General features: G+C 39.3%; 1 protein-coding gene across 1 annotated transcript in view; it reads right to left on the bottom strand.

The window, feature by feature from the left end:
* The window catches only part of ATP8B4 (ATPase phospholipid transporting 8B4 (putative)), a 281261-nt gene that overhangs the window by 78656 nt on the left and 183056 nt on the right, over nt 1-19549 (bottom strand). Inside the window, exons 14-15 of the mRNA XM_062206643.1 lie at nt 18544-18709; nt 6543-6731 (exon numbers count right to left, since the gene is read on the bottom strand). Coding sequence (XP_062062627.1) covers nt 6543-6731; nt 18544-18709 — 355 coding nt within the window. The remainder of the gene's footprint in view (nt 1-6542; nt 6732-18543; nt 18710-19549) is intronic.

A 19549-nucleotide genomic window follows, 5' to 3' on the forward strand; every position in this document is an offset into this window, starting at 1 on the left:
ATAGAAAGATCAGACTTTGGAGAAAGAAAAAATCTGGGCTGAAATATTCACTTTGCCACTTATCAGCTGGGTGATATGTTGTGTGACATTTATGTGACAATCTTTGGCAGAATACTTACAATCTTTGAGTTTAATTTCCTTGTGTTCTAAATGAGGGATACTATTGCAACAATTCAATAAAATAATTCATTATGAAATGTCCAGTTCACTGAGAAACTTGCAGTAAAAGGTAAATGGTATTTTAATGCACACTATGGAAGAACAATAGTTGTGAGAAAAAAAGCTCCACATTCAACATAAAGCTTTATGTTTTGTAGTACAGTCCAGTGATAAGATCCAGAAGAAGGCTGAAAATGTGCGTTTGGATGATCAGAGAGGATGAGAGAAACTGAAGCTGAAGAACTCGATAGGAAGATAGCAGAATACCTGTAACAGCTACAACCATGTGAGAGGTCAAGATCAGCCTTGAAGAATATAGGAAGTGAGAAGAAAAAAGGACTCAATATTGAAGAATGGGATGGAGGACAGTAGTCAACGAAGGAGTCTGAGAAAGAAAACACAGAACGAGAAAAACAGGAGCCAGTAAGTTCACAGAGGCCAAAGGGGGAGTGTCAAGAAAAGGTCAACGTTATCAACTACTGCTAAGTTGTTTTTTTTTTTTTTATTTGACAGATAGAGTTAGACAGTGAGAGAGAGAGAAAGAGAGAAAGGTCTTCCTTCCCTTGGTTCACCCCCCCAAATGGCCGCCATGGCCAGAGCTATGCCGATCCAAAGCCAAGAGTCAGGTGCCTCTTCCTGGTCTCCCATGCAGGTGCAGGGGCCCAAGCACTTGGGCCATCCTCCACTGCCCTCCCAGACCACAGCAGAGAGCTAGACTGGAAGAGGAGCAGCCAGGACTAGAACCCGGCACCCATATGGGATGCCGGCGCCGCAGGCGGAGGATTAACCAAGTGAGCCACGGTGCCGGCCCAAATATTGCTAAGTTTTAAAAAGTGATAAATTAGATTGACAGAAAGGGAGGGAGGGAGGAAGGCAGGGAGGGAGGGAGGGAGGCAGGGAGGGAGGGAGGGAAGGGGGGCGGTATGGTGACTAGAAACTTCTGAGAAAGCGGTCCTTCTTGAGCAGTGCTTGCAGAAGCCTAGCCCTACTTTTCTGAAAAGCAGGGCCAGTGTTGTGACATAGCCTGTGATTCTGGCATCCCATATGGGCACCAGTTTGAGCCCCGGATATACCACTTCCTATCCAGCTCCCTGTTAATGGTCTGGGAAAGCAGCAGAAGATGGCCCACGTCCTTGGACCCCTGCACCCACATTATTTGCTGACTACTCTCCTCCATCCCATTCTTCAAGAATCCCAGGAGCTCACAAAGGGACAGAAGGCACCCTTTCATGATGAAAACCCTAAGCAAACTGGGTATAGAAGGAACATTCCTCAATACAATCAAAGCAATTTATGAAAAACCCACGGCCAACATCCTATTGAATGGGGAAAAGTTGGAAGCATTTCCACTGAGATCTGGGTACCAGACAGGGATGCCCACTCTCACCACTGCTCTTCAATATAGTTCTGGAAGTCTTAGCCAGAGCTATTAGGCAAGAAAAAGAAATTAAATGGATACAAATTGGGAAGGAAGAACTCAAACTACCACTCTTTGCAGACGATATGATTCTTTATTTAGGGGATCAAAAGAACTCTACTAAGAGACTATTGGGGCTGGCGCTGTGGCTTAATAGGCGAATCCTCCACCTTGCGGCGCTGGCACACCAGGTTCTAGTCCCAGTTGGGGCACCAGATTCTGTCCCGGTTGCCCCTCTTCCAGGCCAGCTCTCTGCTATGGCCCGGGAAGGCAGTGGAGGATGGCCCAAGTCCTTGGGCCCTGCACCTGCATGGGAGACCAGGAGAAGCACCTGCCTTCTGGCTTCAGATCAGCACGATGCGCCAGCCGCAGCGGCCAGTGGAGGGTGAACCAACAGCAAAAAGGAAGAACTTTATCTCTCTCTCTCACACTATCCACTCTGCCTGTCAAAAAAGAGAGAGAGAGAGAGAGAGAGAGAGACTATTGGAACTCATAGAAGAGTTTCGCAAAGTAGCAGGATATAAAATCAATGCACAAAAATCAACAGCCTTTGTATACACAGACAATGCTGCGGCTGAGGAAGAACTTCTAAGTTCAATCCCACTCTCATAGCTACAAAAACCATCAAATACCTTGGAATAAACTTAACCAAGGACATTAAAGATCTCTATGATGAAAATTACAAAACCTTAAAGAAAGAAATAGGAGAGGATACCAAAAAATGGAAAAATCTTCCATGCTCATGGATTGGAAGAATCAACATCATCAAAATGTCCATTCTCCCAAAAGCAATTTACAGATTCAATGCAATACCAATCAAAATACCAAAGGCATTCTTCTCAGATCTGGAAAAAATGATGCTGAAATTCATATGGAGACACAGGAGACCTCGAATAGCTAAAGCAATCTTGTACAACAAAAACAAAGCCAGAAGCATCACAATACCAGGTTTCAGGACATACTACAGGGCAGTTGTTATCAAAACAGCATGGTACTGGTACAGAAACAGGTGGATAGACCAATGGAACAGTATAGAAACACCAGAAATCAACCCAAACATCTACAGCCAACTCATATTTGATCAAGGATCCAAAACCAATCCCTGGAGTAAGGACAGTCTATTCAATAAATGGTGCTGGGAAAACTGGATTTCCACGTGCAGAATCATGAAGCAAGATCCCTACCTTTCACCTTACACAAAAATTCACTCAACATGGATTAAAAACTTAAATCTACGACCAGACACCATCAAATTATTAGAGAGCATTGGAGAAACCCTGCAAGATATAGGCACAGGTAAAGACTTCTTGGAAAATACCCCAGGAGCACAGGCAGTCAAAGCCAAAATTAACTATTGGGATTGCATCAAACTGAGAAGTTTCTGTACTGCAAAAGAAACAGTCAGGAAAGTGAAGAGGCAACCAACAGAATGGGAAAAAATATTTGCAAACTATGCAACAGATAAAGGGTTGATAACCAGAATCTACAAAGAAATCAAGAAACTCCACAACATCAAAACAAACAACCCACTTAAGAGATGGGCCAAAGACCTCAACAGACATCTTTCCAAAGAGGAAATCCAAATGCCCAACAGACACAAGAAAAAATGTTCAAGATCACTAGCAATTAGGGAAATGCAAATCAAAACCACAATGAGGTTTCACCTCACCCCAGTTAGAATGGCTCACATTCAGAAATCTACCAACAATAGATGCTGGAGAGGATGTGGGGAAAAAGGGACACTAATCCACTGTTGGTGGGAATGCAAACTGGTTAAGCCACTATGGAAGTCTGTCTGGAGATTCCTCAGAAACCTGAATATAACCCTACCAATCAGCCCATCCATCCCACTCCTTGGAATTTACCCAAAGGAAATTAAATTGGCAAACAAAAAAGCCATCTGTACCTCAATGTTTATTGCAGCTCAATTCACAATAGCTAAGACCTGGAACCAACCCAAATGCCCATCAACAGTAGACTGGATAAAGAAACTATGGGACATGTACTCTATAGAATACTATACAGCAGTAAGAAACAATGAAACCCAGTCATTTGCAACAAGATGGAGGAATCTGGAAAACATCATGCTGAGTGAATTAAGCCAGTCCCAAAGAGACAAATATCATTTGTTTTCCCTGATCGGTGACAACTAACTGAGCACCAAAGGGAAACCTGTGGAAGTGAAATGGACACTATGAGAAATAGTGACTTGATCAACTCTTTTGCTGACTGTTGATGTACAATGTAATACTTTATCCATTTTAGTATTTTTTTGTGAACTCTGTAATTAACACACAATTATTCTTAGGTGTTTAAATCTTAACTGAAAAGTGATCCTGGTTAAATATAAGAATGAGAAAAAGAGAGGGAGGAGATGTACCATTGGGGACATGCTCAATTGGACTTGCCCCAAATGATGGAGTTAGAAACGTGCAGGGGGGTTCCAATATAATCCCATCAAGGTGGCATGTACCAATGCCATCTCACTAGTCCAGGTGATCAATTTCAGTTCACAATTGATCACACTGATAGATCTAAGAGTCAAAGGGATCACACAAACAAGACTAATGTCTGCTAATACTAACTGATAAAACCAAAAAAGGGAGAGAAGGATCCAACATGGGAAGTGGGATACACAGCAGACTCATAGAATGACAGATGTCCTAAATAGCACTCTGGCCTCAGAATCAGCCCTTAAGGCATTTGGATCTGGCTGAAGAGCCTGTGAGAGTATTTTAGGCATGGAAAGCCAAGACACTCTGGAAAAAAAAAAAAAGAGGAGGAAGAGGAGGAGGAGGAGGAAGAAGAGGAGGAAGAAGAGGAAGAAGAAGAGGAGGAAGAAGAGGAGGAAGAGGAAGAGGAAGAAGAGGAAGAAGAGGAAGAAGAAGAAGAAGAAGACCTAAATGAAGGATCTCAGGGAGTGTGATCCCAGTGGAAAGAATGGGGCCATCAAGGTAGGAGGTGCCTTTCTCTGAAGGGAGGAGAGAACTTCCACTTTGACTATGACCCTGTTGGAATAAGATCGAAGTCGGCGAACCGTAAAGGCTTCCATAGCCTTGGCAACTCATGACTAGAGCCTAGGGAGATTACTGATGCCATAAACAAGAGTGTTAAATTGTTAAATCAACATCAAGAGTCACTGTGTACTTACGTCCCATGTGGGATCTGTCCTTAATGGGTTGTCCAATGTGAAGTGATGCTATAACTAGTACTAAAGCAGTATTTTTACACTTTGTGGTTATGTGTGGGTGCAAACTGATGAAATCTTTACTTGGTATATAATGAAGCAATCTTCTGTATATAAAGATAATTGAAAATGAAAAAAAAAAAACCTTTGGTGTTAAATTGGAAATTACATAGAAAAGTAATCAATCTTTTTTAAAAAATATCATGTAGGATCTCTGTCATTAATGTGCTGTACACTCTTATTTAATGCTATAACTAGTACTCCAACAGCATTTTTTCACTTTGTGTTGCTATGTAAGGGCAAACTTTTGAAATTTTTATATATACTAAACTGATTTTCTGTATATAAAGAGAATTGAAAATGAATCTTGATGTGAATGGAAGGGGAGAGAGAGTGGGAAAGGGGAGGGTTGCGGGTGGGAGGGAAGTTATGGGGGGGGGAAGCCTTTGTAATCCATAAGCTGTACTTTGGAAATTTATATTCATTAAATTAAAAAAAAAGGGACAGAAGGATGAAGATCCTGGCTCCTAGCTTCAGCCTGAACCAGTGCGGTCATTGCATCCATTTGAGGAGTCAAGCAGCAGATAAAAGATCCCTCTGTATCTCCTCCCTCTCTCCCTGTAACTCTACCTTTCAAATTAATAAAATAGATCTTTAAATAAATAATTATTTTAAAAAAGAAGAAGAAAGCTGAGGTGGGAAAACTTGCCTTGATGAGGAAAAAAAGTACATAGAAATCCGTGGCCATCAAAATATGAAAATACAGTTAAGCAAACAGGATGATAATTGTGTTGTGGGCTGAAGGAAGGAGCCAGTGAGAAAGAGGAAATCAGAGGCAGAACAAGAAGGAGGGATAGGGAATAAGAGGACGAGGTTGAACCTTCAGCTTTGAAAATAAACAAAAGCAATTTTTCTCTGAGGTAGAGAAGAAAAGGAGTAAAAGTATATGTAACTTGCGGATGAAGGGGGGACACAGAAAAGAGTAGGATAATGGTCTGAGGGTCTTTATTTTCTTGGAGAAATAAGAGGAAGTTAGCTTTCAAGAGTGAAGGAGATCCTGCCAGGGTGGAGGACTTGAGGAAGGGCAGCGGTTTAGAACATCTGTTGTGAGGAATGGAAAATGAAGCTAAATAAAAATGAGAGACATTGGAACAGCGCTTAGAGCCAGCATTCATTGAGTTAGGTAATCATGGTTTTCTTGTGGTATTAAATACAATATTAGTTGGTCATCCCCAGCAATGAAAGTGAAGAGAGAAAATGAATGATAATAAGGTGGCTATTGGTGTTATTTGCAACAACTAGCATGTGCCAAGCAATTCAGAAACTCATCTAGAGCCAATATTGGGTAGTAACCAAGTGAATGGGCTCAGAAATCAACTCTCCTGGGTTTGAAGTCACAAACGATGTGATGTGGGCAAGTCACTCAAACGCTCAATGTCTCAGTTTCATTGTCTATAAAATGAACATAAAATAATAGTACTTTCTTCTGGCTGTTATGAAAATTAAAATAGTTAATTCATGTATTTAGAACAATGCTTGAATTTAGTAAGCATTTGGTAAATGGTAATCGTATATTACTACAGTGGGGAGGCTAAGTTAAGAATCACAGGAGCTCACAAAGGGACAGATATCACAACTCTCATCATACAGCAAAGCGTGAAATGTTCCATGAATATATACTACCAATATAACCATAATAATATCAACTAATATATTATACTATCAATATAACCATAGTAATAGCGAAAGATCAAAACTAATATCAACTACCAACCATACCTATGACAGACATCCTTTTTCTGATATTGTTGAAATCCAAGAAGGCAAGCAGTTGATATGTAACTAGTGTTCCAAGCTCTTCTATTGTTATTGTCTCTGGAGTCCGAGACTTAAAAATGAACCCAAAATTTCTAGCAGCAGTCACTAGAGCACCTTCATCAGGGGACTGAACTTGATAAATCAGTTGCCCTAGAAGGAAAATAAACAAGTATTTCAATGCTGAAATTAACAACTAACATTCATAGAATCCCAAAGCTAACTCCAACTCACTCTTCCACACCCCCTCAACAGTCAGTCACCCAGTTTTTTCCTACCCTCAGACTTTTCTACCTGAACCACATTCCTGTCCTCTAGGACACTGCAAATTTCATGAATTTCACCACAGAGCCGTAGATATCTTGTCAGAAGAATATCCATTTTCCAGTCTGCCTTTCCACTCTGCTGAAACTTTCTTAAGTCAGAGACCAAATATTTACAAATATATTAAGCTGCATAATCCTTAAGGAAATCCTTTGAGGTAGGAATTATTAAAATTATTATTTCCATTTTATACTGGTGGGACCTATGGCTAAAACAGATTTATATGGACTTTGGCAACTTCACACAGCCAAAGAGTAATGGAGCAGATACTCTTAATTAGACTTCAGTCTGACACAAATGACCATTTTATGAGAATACATACAAAAAATGACTCAAAATTTTATGAATCAAACCAAAATGTTAATACTTTTTACTTGATATTTTGTACATCCCAGAATAAAATAGGAGGAAAAGAATGTAATAAAAATACAAAAATATGCTTTCTAAGCTTTTCTATAGAAAATTATATTGTTTATCATAAAAATGAATTAGAAAAGATAGGCTGAGGTAGGTCCACATTTACTCATTTATAGTGATATCCAAGATAAATTATGAAAACAAGTTGAATAGTAATGGATATATTAGTGTTCTTTTTAGTTAAAAACTAAAACCTATCTACATTTCTGCATATATTTTGTGTATATACATGTATGTGTGTGTGTGCGTGCGTGTGTGTGTGTGTGTGTAAGCAAGTGGAAATGGTGAAATGCTGCACAACAAACATTGCCATAGGTTATCTGTTGGAATCTGGGTAAGAAATGATTATCTTTGCCTTTATAATCTTTTCATTGTATTATTTCACGTTATACAAAAGTCTTAAATTAACTTAAAATTTAAAAATGAAAAAACATTGAACAATTACTTGGTCTGCCTATGCAATGCTATAATAAATTCTGCTTCTGGTAACATGGTACACTGAGTGTCAGGACCAACCTCTCCTGCTGCAAATAACTACAAAAAACATTTTAATACTATTGAATACATCCATAACCAGCAAGAAAGCTTAAAGTGTTCAGGTCAAACTGAGAAAAAGTACATGGATGGGATAAAAGAAGTACTATAACCAGCTTTTGCTTGGGGGAATTTTTTGAACCAGGAGAACTTGATCAGTTTCTAGTCTCTTGAGTCTTGGGTTAGAAAAGGTATAGCCCAGGGCCTCCTCAAGGTAAGAATCTTAACGGAAAACCACCTCTCAAAAATGGGTTCCTTCTGCAAAGACTATGTTCTCAGTACGAGGATGAACTGGAAATCTATGCCCCCTTTTCTGCAATTAACTAGAGTGTCCATTTGTTGGGTCAACAACAGGAGTCACTGTGCACTTGCTCCTCATGTGGGATCTCTGTCTGTAATGTGCTGTACATTTTGATTTAATGCTATAACTAGTACTCAAACAGTATGTTTCACTTTGTGTTTCTATGTGGGTGCAAACTGTTGAAATCTTTACTTAATATATACTAAATTGATCTTCTGTATATAAAGAGAATTGAAAATGAATCGATGTGAATGGAAGGGGAGAGGGAGTGGGAGAGGGGAGGGTTGTGGATGGGAGGGAAGTTATTGGAAGGGGAAGCCATTGTAATCCATAAGCTGTACATTGGAAATTTGTATTCATTAAATAAAAGTTAAAAAAATTAAAATCTTGCATGTAAGTGGAAAAGCACAAAACTCTGAGAATTTTTGACCAAAGTCTAACTCGAATGTTTATTTGCATGATGAATTCACAAAACCAGGGTGGCCTAAAAAAATCAAGCTAAAAATTTAGTCTGAAATGCTCCTGCATTAGCACAATGATTGAAGCACATATAAATCCCTTCTGGAGGAAACAGGTTGAACCAAGAAATTTCTACAAATGAAGTGGCAAATAAAATGCCCAACTCAAGTGAAAATCATTAAAACTATAAGAAAATTTGATGAGAGCCAGCAGAAACAATAGACGGTAAGATCTGCAATAGCTGGGACCAGTACTGTGCTATAGCAGATTAAGCCACTGCCTGTGAAGCCAACATCCCATATGGGCACTGGCTTAAGTCCTGGTAGCTCCACTTTCAATCCAGATCCCTGTTAACACACTTGGGAAAGCATCAGAAGATGGCCCAAGTGCTTGGGTCCCTGCATCCACCTGGGAGACCCAGATAGAGTTCCAGTCTCTTGTCTTTGGCCTGACACAGCCCCAGCCCCAGCCATTACAGCTATTTGGGAAGTAAACCAGCAGATGGAAGATATCTCTCTCCCTTCACCTCCATCTGTAGCTCTGCCTTTCAAATTAAAAAAAAAAATCTGCAAACTATTTCAGTATTGGAATTATCAGAAACAGCAAATGTAATATATTTAGTATATTGCAAGAAATAAAATAGAGGCATAGAGGCATGAAATTAAGCAGATTTTTAAAAGAACCAAAAGGCTTGTAGAAAAATCAGTGGAGAAGCCAGCATTGTGACATAGCAGGTTAAGCTTTTGCCTGCTGTGCCAGCATCCCATATGGGTGCCAATTCAAGACCCAGTTGCTCCATTTCCAATGAAACTCCCTGCTAATGTTCCTGGGAAAGCAGCAGAGATTGGCTAAGGTTCTTGGGCTCCTATACCCACTTAGGAGGCTCTGAAGAAGCTCCCTACTCCTGGCTTCAACCTGGCCCAGCTGTAGACATTGTGGCCTTTTGGGGAGTGAACCAGCAGATGGAAGATCATTCACTAGGTTGCTGCTGCTGCTTCTCTCCCTCTAACTCTGCCTTGCCAATGAATAAAAAAATAAATCTTTTTAAAATCAGAGTTACTGCGATGGCCTGGGATAGCAGCAGAAGATGGCCCAACTCCTTGGGCCCCTGCAACCCACATGGGAGACCCAGAAGAAGCTCCTGGCTCCTGGCTTCAGATCAGCACAGGTCTGGCCGTTGTGGCTAACTTTTCACTTCTGGGGAGTGAACCAGCGGATGGAAGACTTCTCTCTCTCTCTCTGTCTCTCCTTCTCTCTTTGTGTAACTCTGACTTTCAAATAAATAAATAAATCTTTAAAAAATAGTAGAGTAGGAAGAAGAATATAGCTGAGAGAGACAAAATAATGAAAAATGAGTAAATGGTTTAAAGACATAGAGACAGTGAGAAGACATCCAACACTGAAGATCTAACATGACAGAAAATGGATCACAGGCAATACTTTAAGATATTCTTAGATGAGAAAACTCCAGGAGTGATTTTTAAAAATGATAGTCAATATACTCAAGAATCGCAATAAGTCACAACCAACATAATTAAAAAAAAGAAAATAAAAGAAAAACCACACCTATACTGTAAAACATGGAAGAATAAGAAATCTTACATGTAGTCAAGGAATAAAGACTGATTACCTTCAAGCCACGTTAGACTGAAAGCTGAAAACAGAGTAACAGGAAGAGCAGCCAGAATACTGAAGAATAGTTTTAGTGTACTGGTAGAAGCTTGTTACCTTAAATTTTACAGAACAAAACGTGTTATTCAAGAGTAAGGATGAAGTAAACTCATTTCAAACAAAATGTTGGAAGCTCGCCATTAGAAGGCTCTTATTATAGGAAATTCTAAAGAACATACTTTAGGTCAGCAGAATATTACAGATGGGACAAACATTGAAGAACATAGAAATTAGTAAATATGTGGATCAATCTAAGTAATGACTATAAAAATAGCAAAAAATAATATCTACGGGATTAAAAGTATTAAAATACATGACAAGAGTAATATATGCCAGAATAGGGTTGGTGAGTATTAAAGTATTAAATTTGTGTTATTCAAAAGAGGGCTTAGTACTATAAGTACTATAAGTACTTAGTACTATATAAGTACTATATAAGTACTATAAGTACTTAGTACTATAAGTACTATAAGTTCACTATAGGTTAGTCACTAAGGAAATACAAATAAGAGTACACATATTATTTTCAAACTAGCAGCAGTGAAAATGGACTTAATCCATTTAAAAAAAAAAACAGACTGAGACAAAAGAGACAATATAAAATGCAAATAAGATGGTAGAAGGAATCTAATAAATTAATAATTACAGATTAAATACTTAAAATCTCAGTTCATCAACAATAAATAAAGTTAAATGGGATAAATATTTCATTTAACCTCTGGTTTTGTCTACCTGGATATTTTTAAAATGTTGAACCATATGCCATATGTAAGAGATATGTGTTTAAAATACAACAAAAAAAGTAGATTGGGACAAAAATATAGAAAATATCAAACGATGCAACTACTAACAAAAGGAAAACACCCATATATATTAATAACAGATAAAATGAACTTTAAGATGAAAAGTATCACTGAAGAAGAGGATCAGTATCTACTGACAAATGTATCTATTGAAAAAAGTTTCAATTTAAAGAAGATAGAATTTTAACTAGTATCCAACTAATAACATGACCTTAAAATATATAAATCATTCATTGGCAAAAACTGCAAATATGAGTATATACATATAAAAGCACTGAATAGCTGGTGATTTTAACATCTCATTATTTGAGAAAACAAGTCACGAAAATAATTCAGAGTAAAAACAGACTGAATAACACAATCAGAAAACACTATCTACTGGATATGTTTAGAATCTAGTACTGAATAACTATAGAATGTATATTCATTTCAAGCACACATTACACATTAAATATTTATGAAAAGTGAACACATATCAGACCGGAAGTAACTTCAATAAATGTTAAAGGACTGGTATAATGCAGCAATAAGAAAAAATTCTAATTTTTATATGCCATCCACTAAAAAAGAAAAAAAAGTCTTAGTGATGTACCTGTACTTCCCCCTTTCCTGCCTATGAAACTTCACCCTGGTGAAGAAAAGCACTTTCTCCAAATGACTTTCCCCATGAAACAAACAGCACACATTGAAAATAAAAGAAACACTCTGAACTACAAAGTATACAATCATGCAGTTTTAAATTTGTTAGTTTGGGATTCTATTCTTTTTCATAACACACATTTTTAATGCACTTTAATATATATGGATTTATTTGCATCCTTAAACTCTTGATCCCATAGTGAAAACTTTAACACAAAAACAGCAAGTGTAATTTTCCTTTACTCAGTGGTGTGGCCCTTCACTTAGAATATGATATCTCAAAGCAAGAGAGAAAAACAGTTGACAGAATACATATATCTAGTTGTCCTCACTACCAAAAATTCCTTTAAAGTCTGGAAAAGATGGAGGCACTGGCACTCTCATACACTGGTGGTAGGGATATAAAATAATACAATCAATTTTTAGAAAACAGTTGGGTCATTTCCTATAATCTTAAACATATAGTGACATAATGATCTGGCAATATCTGTTCCTGAGTGTATACCCAAAGCAAATTAAAATAAGTATTTCTTTAACAGACACAAATGTTTGTGGCAGTTTTACTCATTTTTATGGTTTGAGCAGAATTTTCTTCCCAACTTAAACAGATGCTCAAGTCCCAAAGTCATGGATTGATGATCCTTGTAGGGGAGAAGTCTGATCCTCTTCTGGTGTCTGAAGGTAGGGCATTTGGGAAGAGATGGTCTTTCATTAGCTTGCCATAACAGAGTCACAGTGGCTTCTTGAAGACAGGGTGTGCTCCCTGTCTCTCTGCTTCCTTGTTCACCACGTGATTCTCTGCACGCATCCTATCATCCACACCAAACACTAGACCAGTGCAGTCACCTGGTCTTGGACTGTGAACCCCCAAAACTGTGACTGAAAATAAACTTTTTTCTTTATAAGTTACCTCCTTTTAGATATTTTAATTGTAATAATGGGAATCTGACTAATACATTCACATTAGCCCAAAGCTGGAAATAACCCAAATGTGTATCAACAGAAGACTAGAAAAGCAAATTGTAGTATATTCATGCAGTAGAATATTACTCAGAAAATATAAACTACTAATTGATACAACATGAATAAATGACAAAAATAATATAGTGCATAAAAGAAAACAGACACAAAAGAGTGCATACCATATGATTCTACTTACATGAAGTCTAAGAACAGGCAAAAGTCATTTTTAGTGGTAAAATCAGAGCAGTAGTTGATTATGGATATTGAATGAAAAGAAACAAGAGTAATCTTTCTGGACTGATGGAGCAGAAGTTACATGTATATAATTATCAAAACTCATCAAGTCATTTTTTTTTAATTTTTAATTTCTATTTTTTGACAGGAAGAGTGGACAGTGAGAGAATGAGACAGAGAGAAAGGTCTTCCTTTTGCCGTTGGTTCACCCTCCAATGGCCACCGCGGCTGGCGCAATGCAGCCGGCGCACCACGGTGATCTGATGGCAGGAGCCAGGTGCTTCTCCTGGTCTCCCATGGGGTGCAGGGCCCAAGCACTTGGGCCATCCTCCACTGCACTCCCTGGCCACAGCAGAGAGCTGGCCTGGAAGAGAGGCAACCGGGACAGAATCCGGTGCCCCGACCGGGACTAGAACCCAGTGTGCCGGCACCACAAGGTAGAGGATTAGCCTATTGAGCCGCGGCGCCAGCTTCATCAAGTCATTTAATTATCTGTGCATTTAATTATATGTTATGAAAAAATGTGACACAAAAAATGAGTATTATCAGCAAACTACAAATTTGAGAAATATCTCAAAGAAAAAAAAGTAGATTGGATCAAAAAATAGATTGCATCAGTCAAGAAACAATGATGAAGAAAACAGAGTAGGCAGGTGTTTGGCCTTGCAATTAAGCTGCCAGTCTGGAAGTCAGCAATCCATACATAATAGCTTGCATTTAAGTCACAGCTCTGCTTCTGATACCAGCTTCCTGTGGATGCACACCTTGGAAGACAACAGCGAATGGCTCAAGTAGCTGGGTCTCTGCCACCCACATGGCAGACCTGAATTAATTTTTCCTGGCTCCTGGCTGCAGCCTAGCTCAGCCACAGCTGTTACTGGCATTTGAGAAGTAAATCAACAGATGAGAGATCCCTCTCTCTGCTCCCCCATCCCTACCCGTATTTCTGCTTCTCAAATAAACAATACTTTTATAAAGAGAAATGAAGCTCAAAAAATTTAATGAATACCAATGTAAGAACAACCTTCAAAAGTTTTCCAAATTCAGAATCAACAAATGAGAAATTATTACAAAGAGTTGTATGCAAGCAAATATGGAAATCTATCAGAAATGGATAGATTCCTGAACACATACAACCTACCTAAATTGAACCACGAAGACATAGAACACCTAAACAGACCCATAACTGAGACAGAAATTCAATCAGTCATAAAGGCCCTCCCAACAAAGAAAAGCCCAGGACCAGATGGATTCACTGCTGAATTCTACCAGACATTTAAAGAACTAACTCCAATTCTTCTTAAACTATTCAGAACAATCAAAAAAAAGGGGGGGGGGGGAATCCTCCAAAATTCTTTCTATGAAGCCAGCATCACCTTAATTCCTAAACCTGAAAAAGATGCAGCAGAGAAAGAGAATTACAGACCAATTTCCCCGATGAACATAGATGCAAAAATCCTTAATAAAATTGTGGCGAATAGAATGCAACAACACATCAGAAAGATCATCCAACCAGAACAATTGGGATTTATCCCTGGTATGCAGGGATGGTTCAATGTTCCCAAATCAATCAATGTGATACACCACATCAACAAACTGCAGAAGAAAAACCATATGATTATCTCAATAGATGCAGAGAAAGCATTTGATAGAATACAACACCCTTTCATGATGAAAACTCTAAGCAAATTGGGTATAGAAGGAACATTCCTCAACACAATCAAGGCAATTTATGAAAAACCCACGGCCTGCATCCTATTGAATGGGGAAAAGTTGGAAGCACCAACAAAGACTTCTTGGAAAAGACTCTGGAGGCACAGGTAGTCAAAGCCAAAATTAACTATTGGGATTATATCAAATTGAGAAGTTTCTGTACTGCAAAAGAAACAGTCAGGAAAGTGAAGAGGCAACTGACAGAATGTGAAAAAATATTTGCAAACTATGCAACAGATAAATGATTAATAACCAGAATCTACAAAGAGATCAAGAAAATCCACAACAACAAAACAACCAACCCACTTAAGAGATGGGCCAAGGACCTAAAGAGACATTTTTCAGAAGAGGAAATCCAAATGGCCAACAGATACAAGAAAAAATGTTCAGGATCACTAGCCATCAGGGAAATGCAAATCAAAACCACAATGAGGTTTCACCTCACCCCAGTTAGAATGGCTCACATTCAGAAATCTACCAACAACAGATGCTGGAGAGGATGTGGGGAAAAAGGGACACTAACCCACTGTTGGTGGGAATGCAAACTGGTAAAGCCACTATGGAAGTCAGTTTGGAGATTGCTCAGAAACCTGAATATAGCCCTACCATACAACCTAGCCATCCCACTCCTTGGAATTTACCCAAAGGAAATTAAATTGGCAAATAAAAGAGCTGTCTGTACCTACATGGTCAGTAAAAACAGATTAAAGAATTCCATTCAACACTCCTAGACCATCTGGGTTTCTCCTCCTGCCAGCTTGCTCTCAAAAACAAGCTGCAGTGACATTTGCCCCTTGGAAAAAAACCTTAAACAGATTTTTCTACACAAAGTGATCACTATACCTGAGGAAGGCTTCAAGATTTGAGTACTGAGACCAGAGACCAAAGAGCCCAAAGTAGCTTCAGAATTCCACAAGGGGGCAAAACATCATCGTGAGTGGATTAAGCCACAGTCTGAAACGCTGGCATCCCATATGGGCACCAGTTCTAATTCCACTTTCAATCCAGCTCCCTGCTAATGCACCTGGGAAAGCAGCAGAAGATGGCCCAAGTCTTTGGGTCTTTGCACCCATGTGGGAGACCCAGATGGTGTTCTTGGCTCCTGACTTCAGCCTGGCCCAGCCCTGGCCATTGTGACCATTTGGGGAATGAAACAAGGATTGGAAAGCATCTCTCTCCCTTCCTTTCCCTCTCCCTATCTTGCTTTAACTCTGCATTTCTGAAATAAAAATTAAAAAAAAAAGAATTCCATAGGAAAAGATAAAGAAAAGAACTGATAATTTTCTTCCAGGCCAGAAACTTAATTGCAACCCTCTCTCCAATGGGACCATGGTATAGACACCTAGCACCAGATCTGGAAAGCGAAACAATAACCCCAGGAATCATGAATTCCAAGAGGGAGGAACCCCACAGCCAAAAGACAAGTTATTTGTTCTGCCTCTCCCAACACATCACAGGAGGCCGACCACTGTACTGCAATGGGAATCTCATTCTCCAAACAGAGGTTCTTAAACACAAGTAAGAACAGGCGGCCACAAATCACCAAGCATTTGAGAACAGCATGAAAGTTAGACATGGCACTCAAGAAAACAGGACACTCGATAAAATAAAACATAACAGAGGAAACAAAAGAAAATTTCAAATTAAGTTTAATTAATATGCTCAAAGAGGTCTAAAGAATATCATAACATTAAATGGAAAACAGATTGCTATTAAAATAAAATAGAGTTTTGGGAATGAAGTGAACTCAGAGGCAGAGATAAAAGAAACTTACTTAAAGGCACATCCTTAGATGAAAATATAATAATTCCTTGTTGGCATTAGTGTTATAAAGTTCAATTAAAGTCATAAATATAATTATGTGAATCCTTAAAGTGATTAAAATCTGAGGAATGGGTTAATCTGGCATCATCAAAGATAAAACTGTGGCTTCAATGTAGTCCCAACAGGAAAACAAACAACAACAAAATACAAAATATATATCTATTTGGATGGGAAGGAGAGATACAAGTATACAGCTACATATATAAAAATATATGCATTTACATGTATGTATGCCTATATAGTACACAAGTCTACATGCAGCAACTTTCACTTTTAAGCCGATATTACTTTTAACTTGATAGTTGGAAGTAGAGAAACATGTAACTTGTAAATGGCATAAATTGGGCTCTGTTGGAACAAGAATCTGATTCACTATACTATTATCTACCTGTCTCCAAGCTCCAAAATTTAAAGTGGTCCAGATGGTTTTGTTCTATTCTAAAAAGCCTGAAATTCAAACCACCATCTTATAAAAATGAAGACTTTCTCATAATGCAGACTAAATAAGAGTATTCTTCTTTTTTAATTTTTTTTTATTTGACAGGTAGAGTTAGACAGTGAGAGAGAGAGACAGAGAGAAAGGTCTTCCTTCCATTGGTTCTCCCCCCAAATGGCCGCCACAGCCAGAGCTACGCCAATCCAAAGCCAGGAGCTAGGAGCCAGGTGCTTCCTCCTGGTCTCCCAGGTGGGTGCAGGGGCCCACTTTTAATCCAGCTCCCTGCTAATGCACCTGGGAAAGCAGCAGAAGATGGTCCAAGTCTTTGGGTCCTTGCACCCATGTAGGAGACCCAGATGGTATTCTTGTCTCCTGACTTCAGCCTGGCCCAGCCCTGGCCATTGTGACAATTTGGGGAATGAAACTTGGCCATCCTCTACTGCCTTCCCAGGGCCACAGCAGAGAGCCGGACTGGAAGAGGAGCAACCGGGACCAGAATCTGGTGCCCATATGGGATGCCGGTGCCACAGGCAAAGGATTAACCAAGTGAGCCACGGCGCCGGCTCCAGAGTATTTTTCTAATATAAATGTAATTTACCCCCATTACTGAGAAAGTTCAGTCTAAGCATATGGCTTGTGGTCATTGGCATGTTAGATGCACATACTAATAGAGCTATGTGACTTGAGTGTATTTCCCCATTTGTCCTTACTGCCAGGAAGCTCACAGTCAAATATGGTACTCAATCATAAGACATATTCCATCCCTGGAGCCAGCACTGTTGTGTGGTGGGTTAAGTTGCTACCTGTGGTGCCAGCATCCCATATGAGCACTGGTTCGAGCTGCTCCACTTCCAACCCAGCTCACCATTACTGCACCTGGGAAAGCAGTGGAAGATGGCCCAAGTGCTTGAACTCCTGACTCCCATGTGGGAGACCTGGACAGTGTTCCAGAGTCCTGGCTTCAGCCTGGCCTAGCCCCAATCATTGCAGCCAACTGGGGGGTGAACCAGTGGGTGAAAGATTTCTCTCTTGCTTTCTCTGGCTCTACATTTAAAGTAAATATATTTTTTTTAAGTATTTCATTGGCTGGCGCCGTGGCTCAATAGGCTAATCCTCTGCCTTGCAGCACCGGCACACCAGGTTCTAGTCCCAGTTGGGGTGCCAGATTCTGTCCCGGTTGCCCCTCTTCCAGTCCAGCTCTCTGCTGTGGTCCAGGAATGCAGTGGAGGATGGTCCAAGTGCTTGGGCCCTGCACCCGCATGGGAGACCAGGAGAAGCACCTGGCTCCTGCCTTCGGATCAGCGCAGTACGCCGGCCACGGCGGCCATTGGAGGGTGAACCAACAGCAAAGGAAGACCGTTCTCTCTGTCTCTCTCTCTCACTGTCCACTCTACCTGTCAAAAAAAAAATATTTCATCCACTTTGGTATTTGGGGTCCCCACTTTTCCATTGCCCACATTTCTTTTGCCACGAAGTCTCCACATTTTAAGGGAAAACATTCAGGAATTAAAGAAAAACTAGTGACTAGTAAAGTCCTTGTGCGAAGTTCTAGCTTTCACTTATAACTCATTCAAATTTAATTTTAGTTTTGATTCTAAAAAACAAAAACAAAAATCAAGGTTCACCACTCAGACACTTTTCACTTACCTGCATTATTCTCCTCTGACATTACAGTATGGCAGACAGCAAGCAACCTAAAGAATTCACGCACTTTTGGATCACCCTGTTTAATGGATTCCATCAGACTGTGATCAAAGAACTGAAATGTTCTATCTGCTTGGGATTTGACTGAGAAATCCAGAGAATCTTTTTCCTGTAGAAAAATAACAACAGAGAATAATAGACCTTAATCCAACAATAATCTTTTAAAATTCAAAAATATTTTTAGTGCTTTTATGATTCTACAGTCCCAATAATCTTAGAATAAGGTGACTGTTTCATCTCTACCAATAAATATAATCTTCTCATTTTAGAACCTTGCACCAAAGCAACAAATCTACCTAAAGTATATGGAGAAGAGAAATCTCCAAAGGCCGTACAGATCCTTAAATGTTCTTTGCAAATAAAAATACAAAAAATAGTTCAAAAAATTGAAATTTTTTTTTTCAAAATCTACTTAATGGCAAAACGTGTTTTGATTTCGTCATTTGGCAGCAATATCCAATTCGTAATAGTACATATACAGTGATTTTCTTAGCTCACTTCATACTTGTGAATTACCATTTTCAATGCAAAAGTATTGATTTAGGAACCAGTGTAGTGGCACAGGGGGTTAAGCTGCCACTTGCAATGCTGGCATCCAATACTGGGGTGTCATTTGGGTCCTGGCTGCTCCACTTCCAATCCAGCTCACTGCTAATGTGCCTGGGAAAGCAGCAGGAGATGGCCCAAGTCTTTGGGTGCCTGGCACCCATGTGGGAAACCTGGATGGGAAACCTGGATGGAGTTCCTGGTTCCTGGCTTCAGCCTGGCCCAGACCAGGATGCTGTGGCCATTAGGGGAGTGAACCAGTGGATGGAAGATCTTTCTCTCTTTGTCTCTCCTAATCTGTCACTATGCCTTTCAAAAAAATAAAAAATCTTTAAAAAGTATATTAATGTATTTAATTTTTTAAACTTTTATTTAATGAATATAAATTTCCAAAGTATAGCTT

This window comes from Lepus europaeus, chromosome 11 (genome assembly GCF_033115175.1).
Source record: "Lepus europaeus isolate LE1 chromosome 11, mLepTim1.pri, whole genome shotgun sequence".
NCBI lineage: Eukaryota > Metazoa > Chordata > Mammalia > Lagomorpha > Leporidae > Lepus > Lepus europaeus.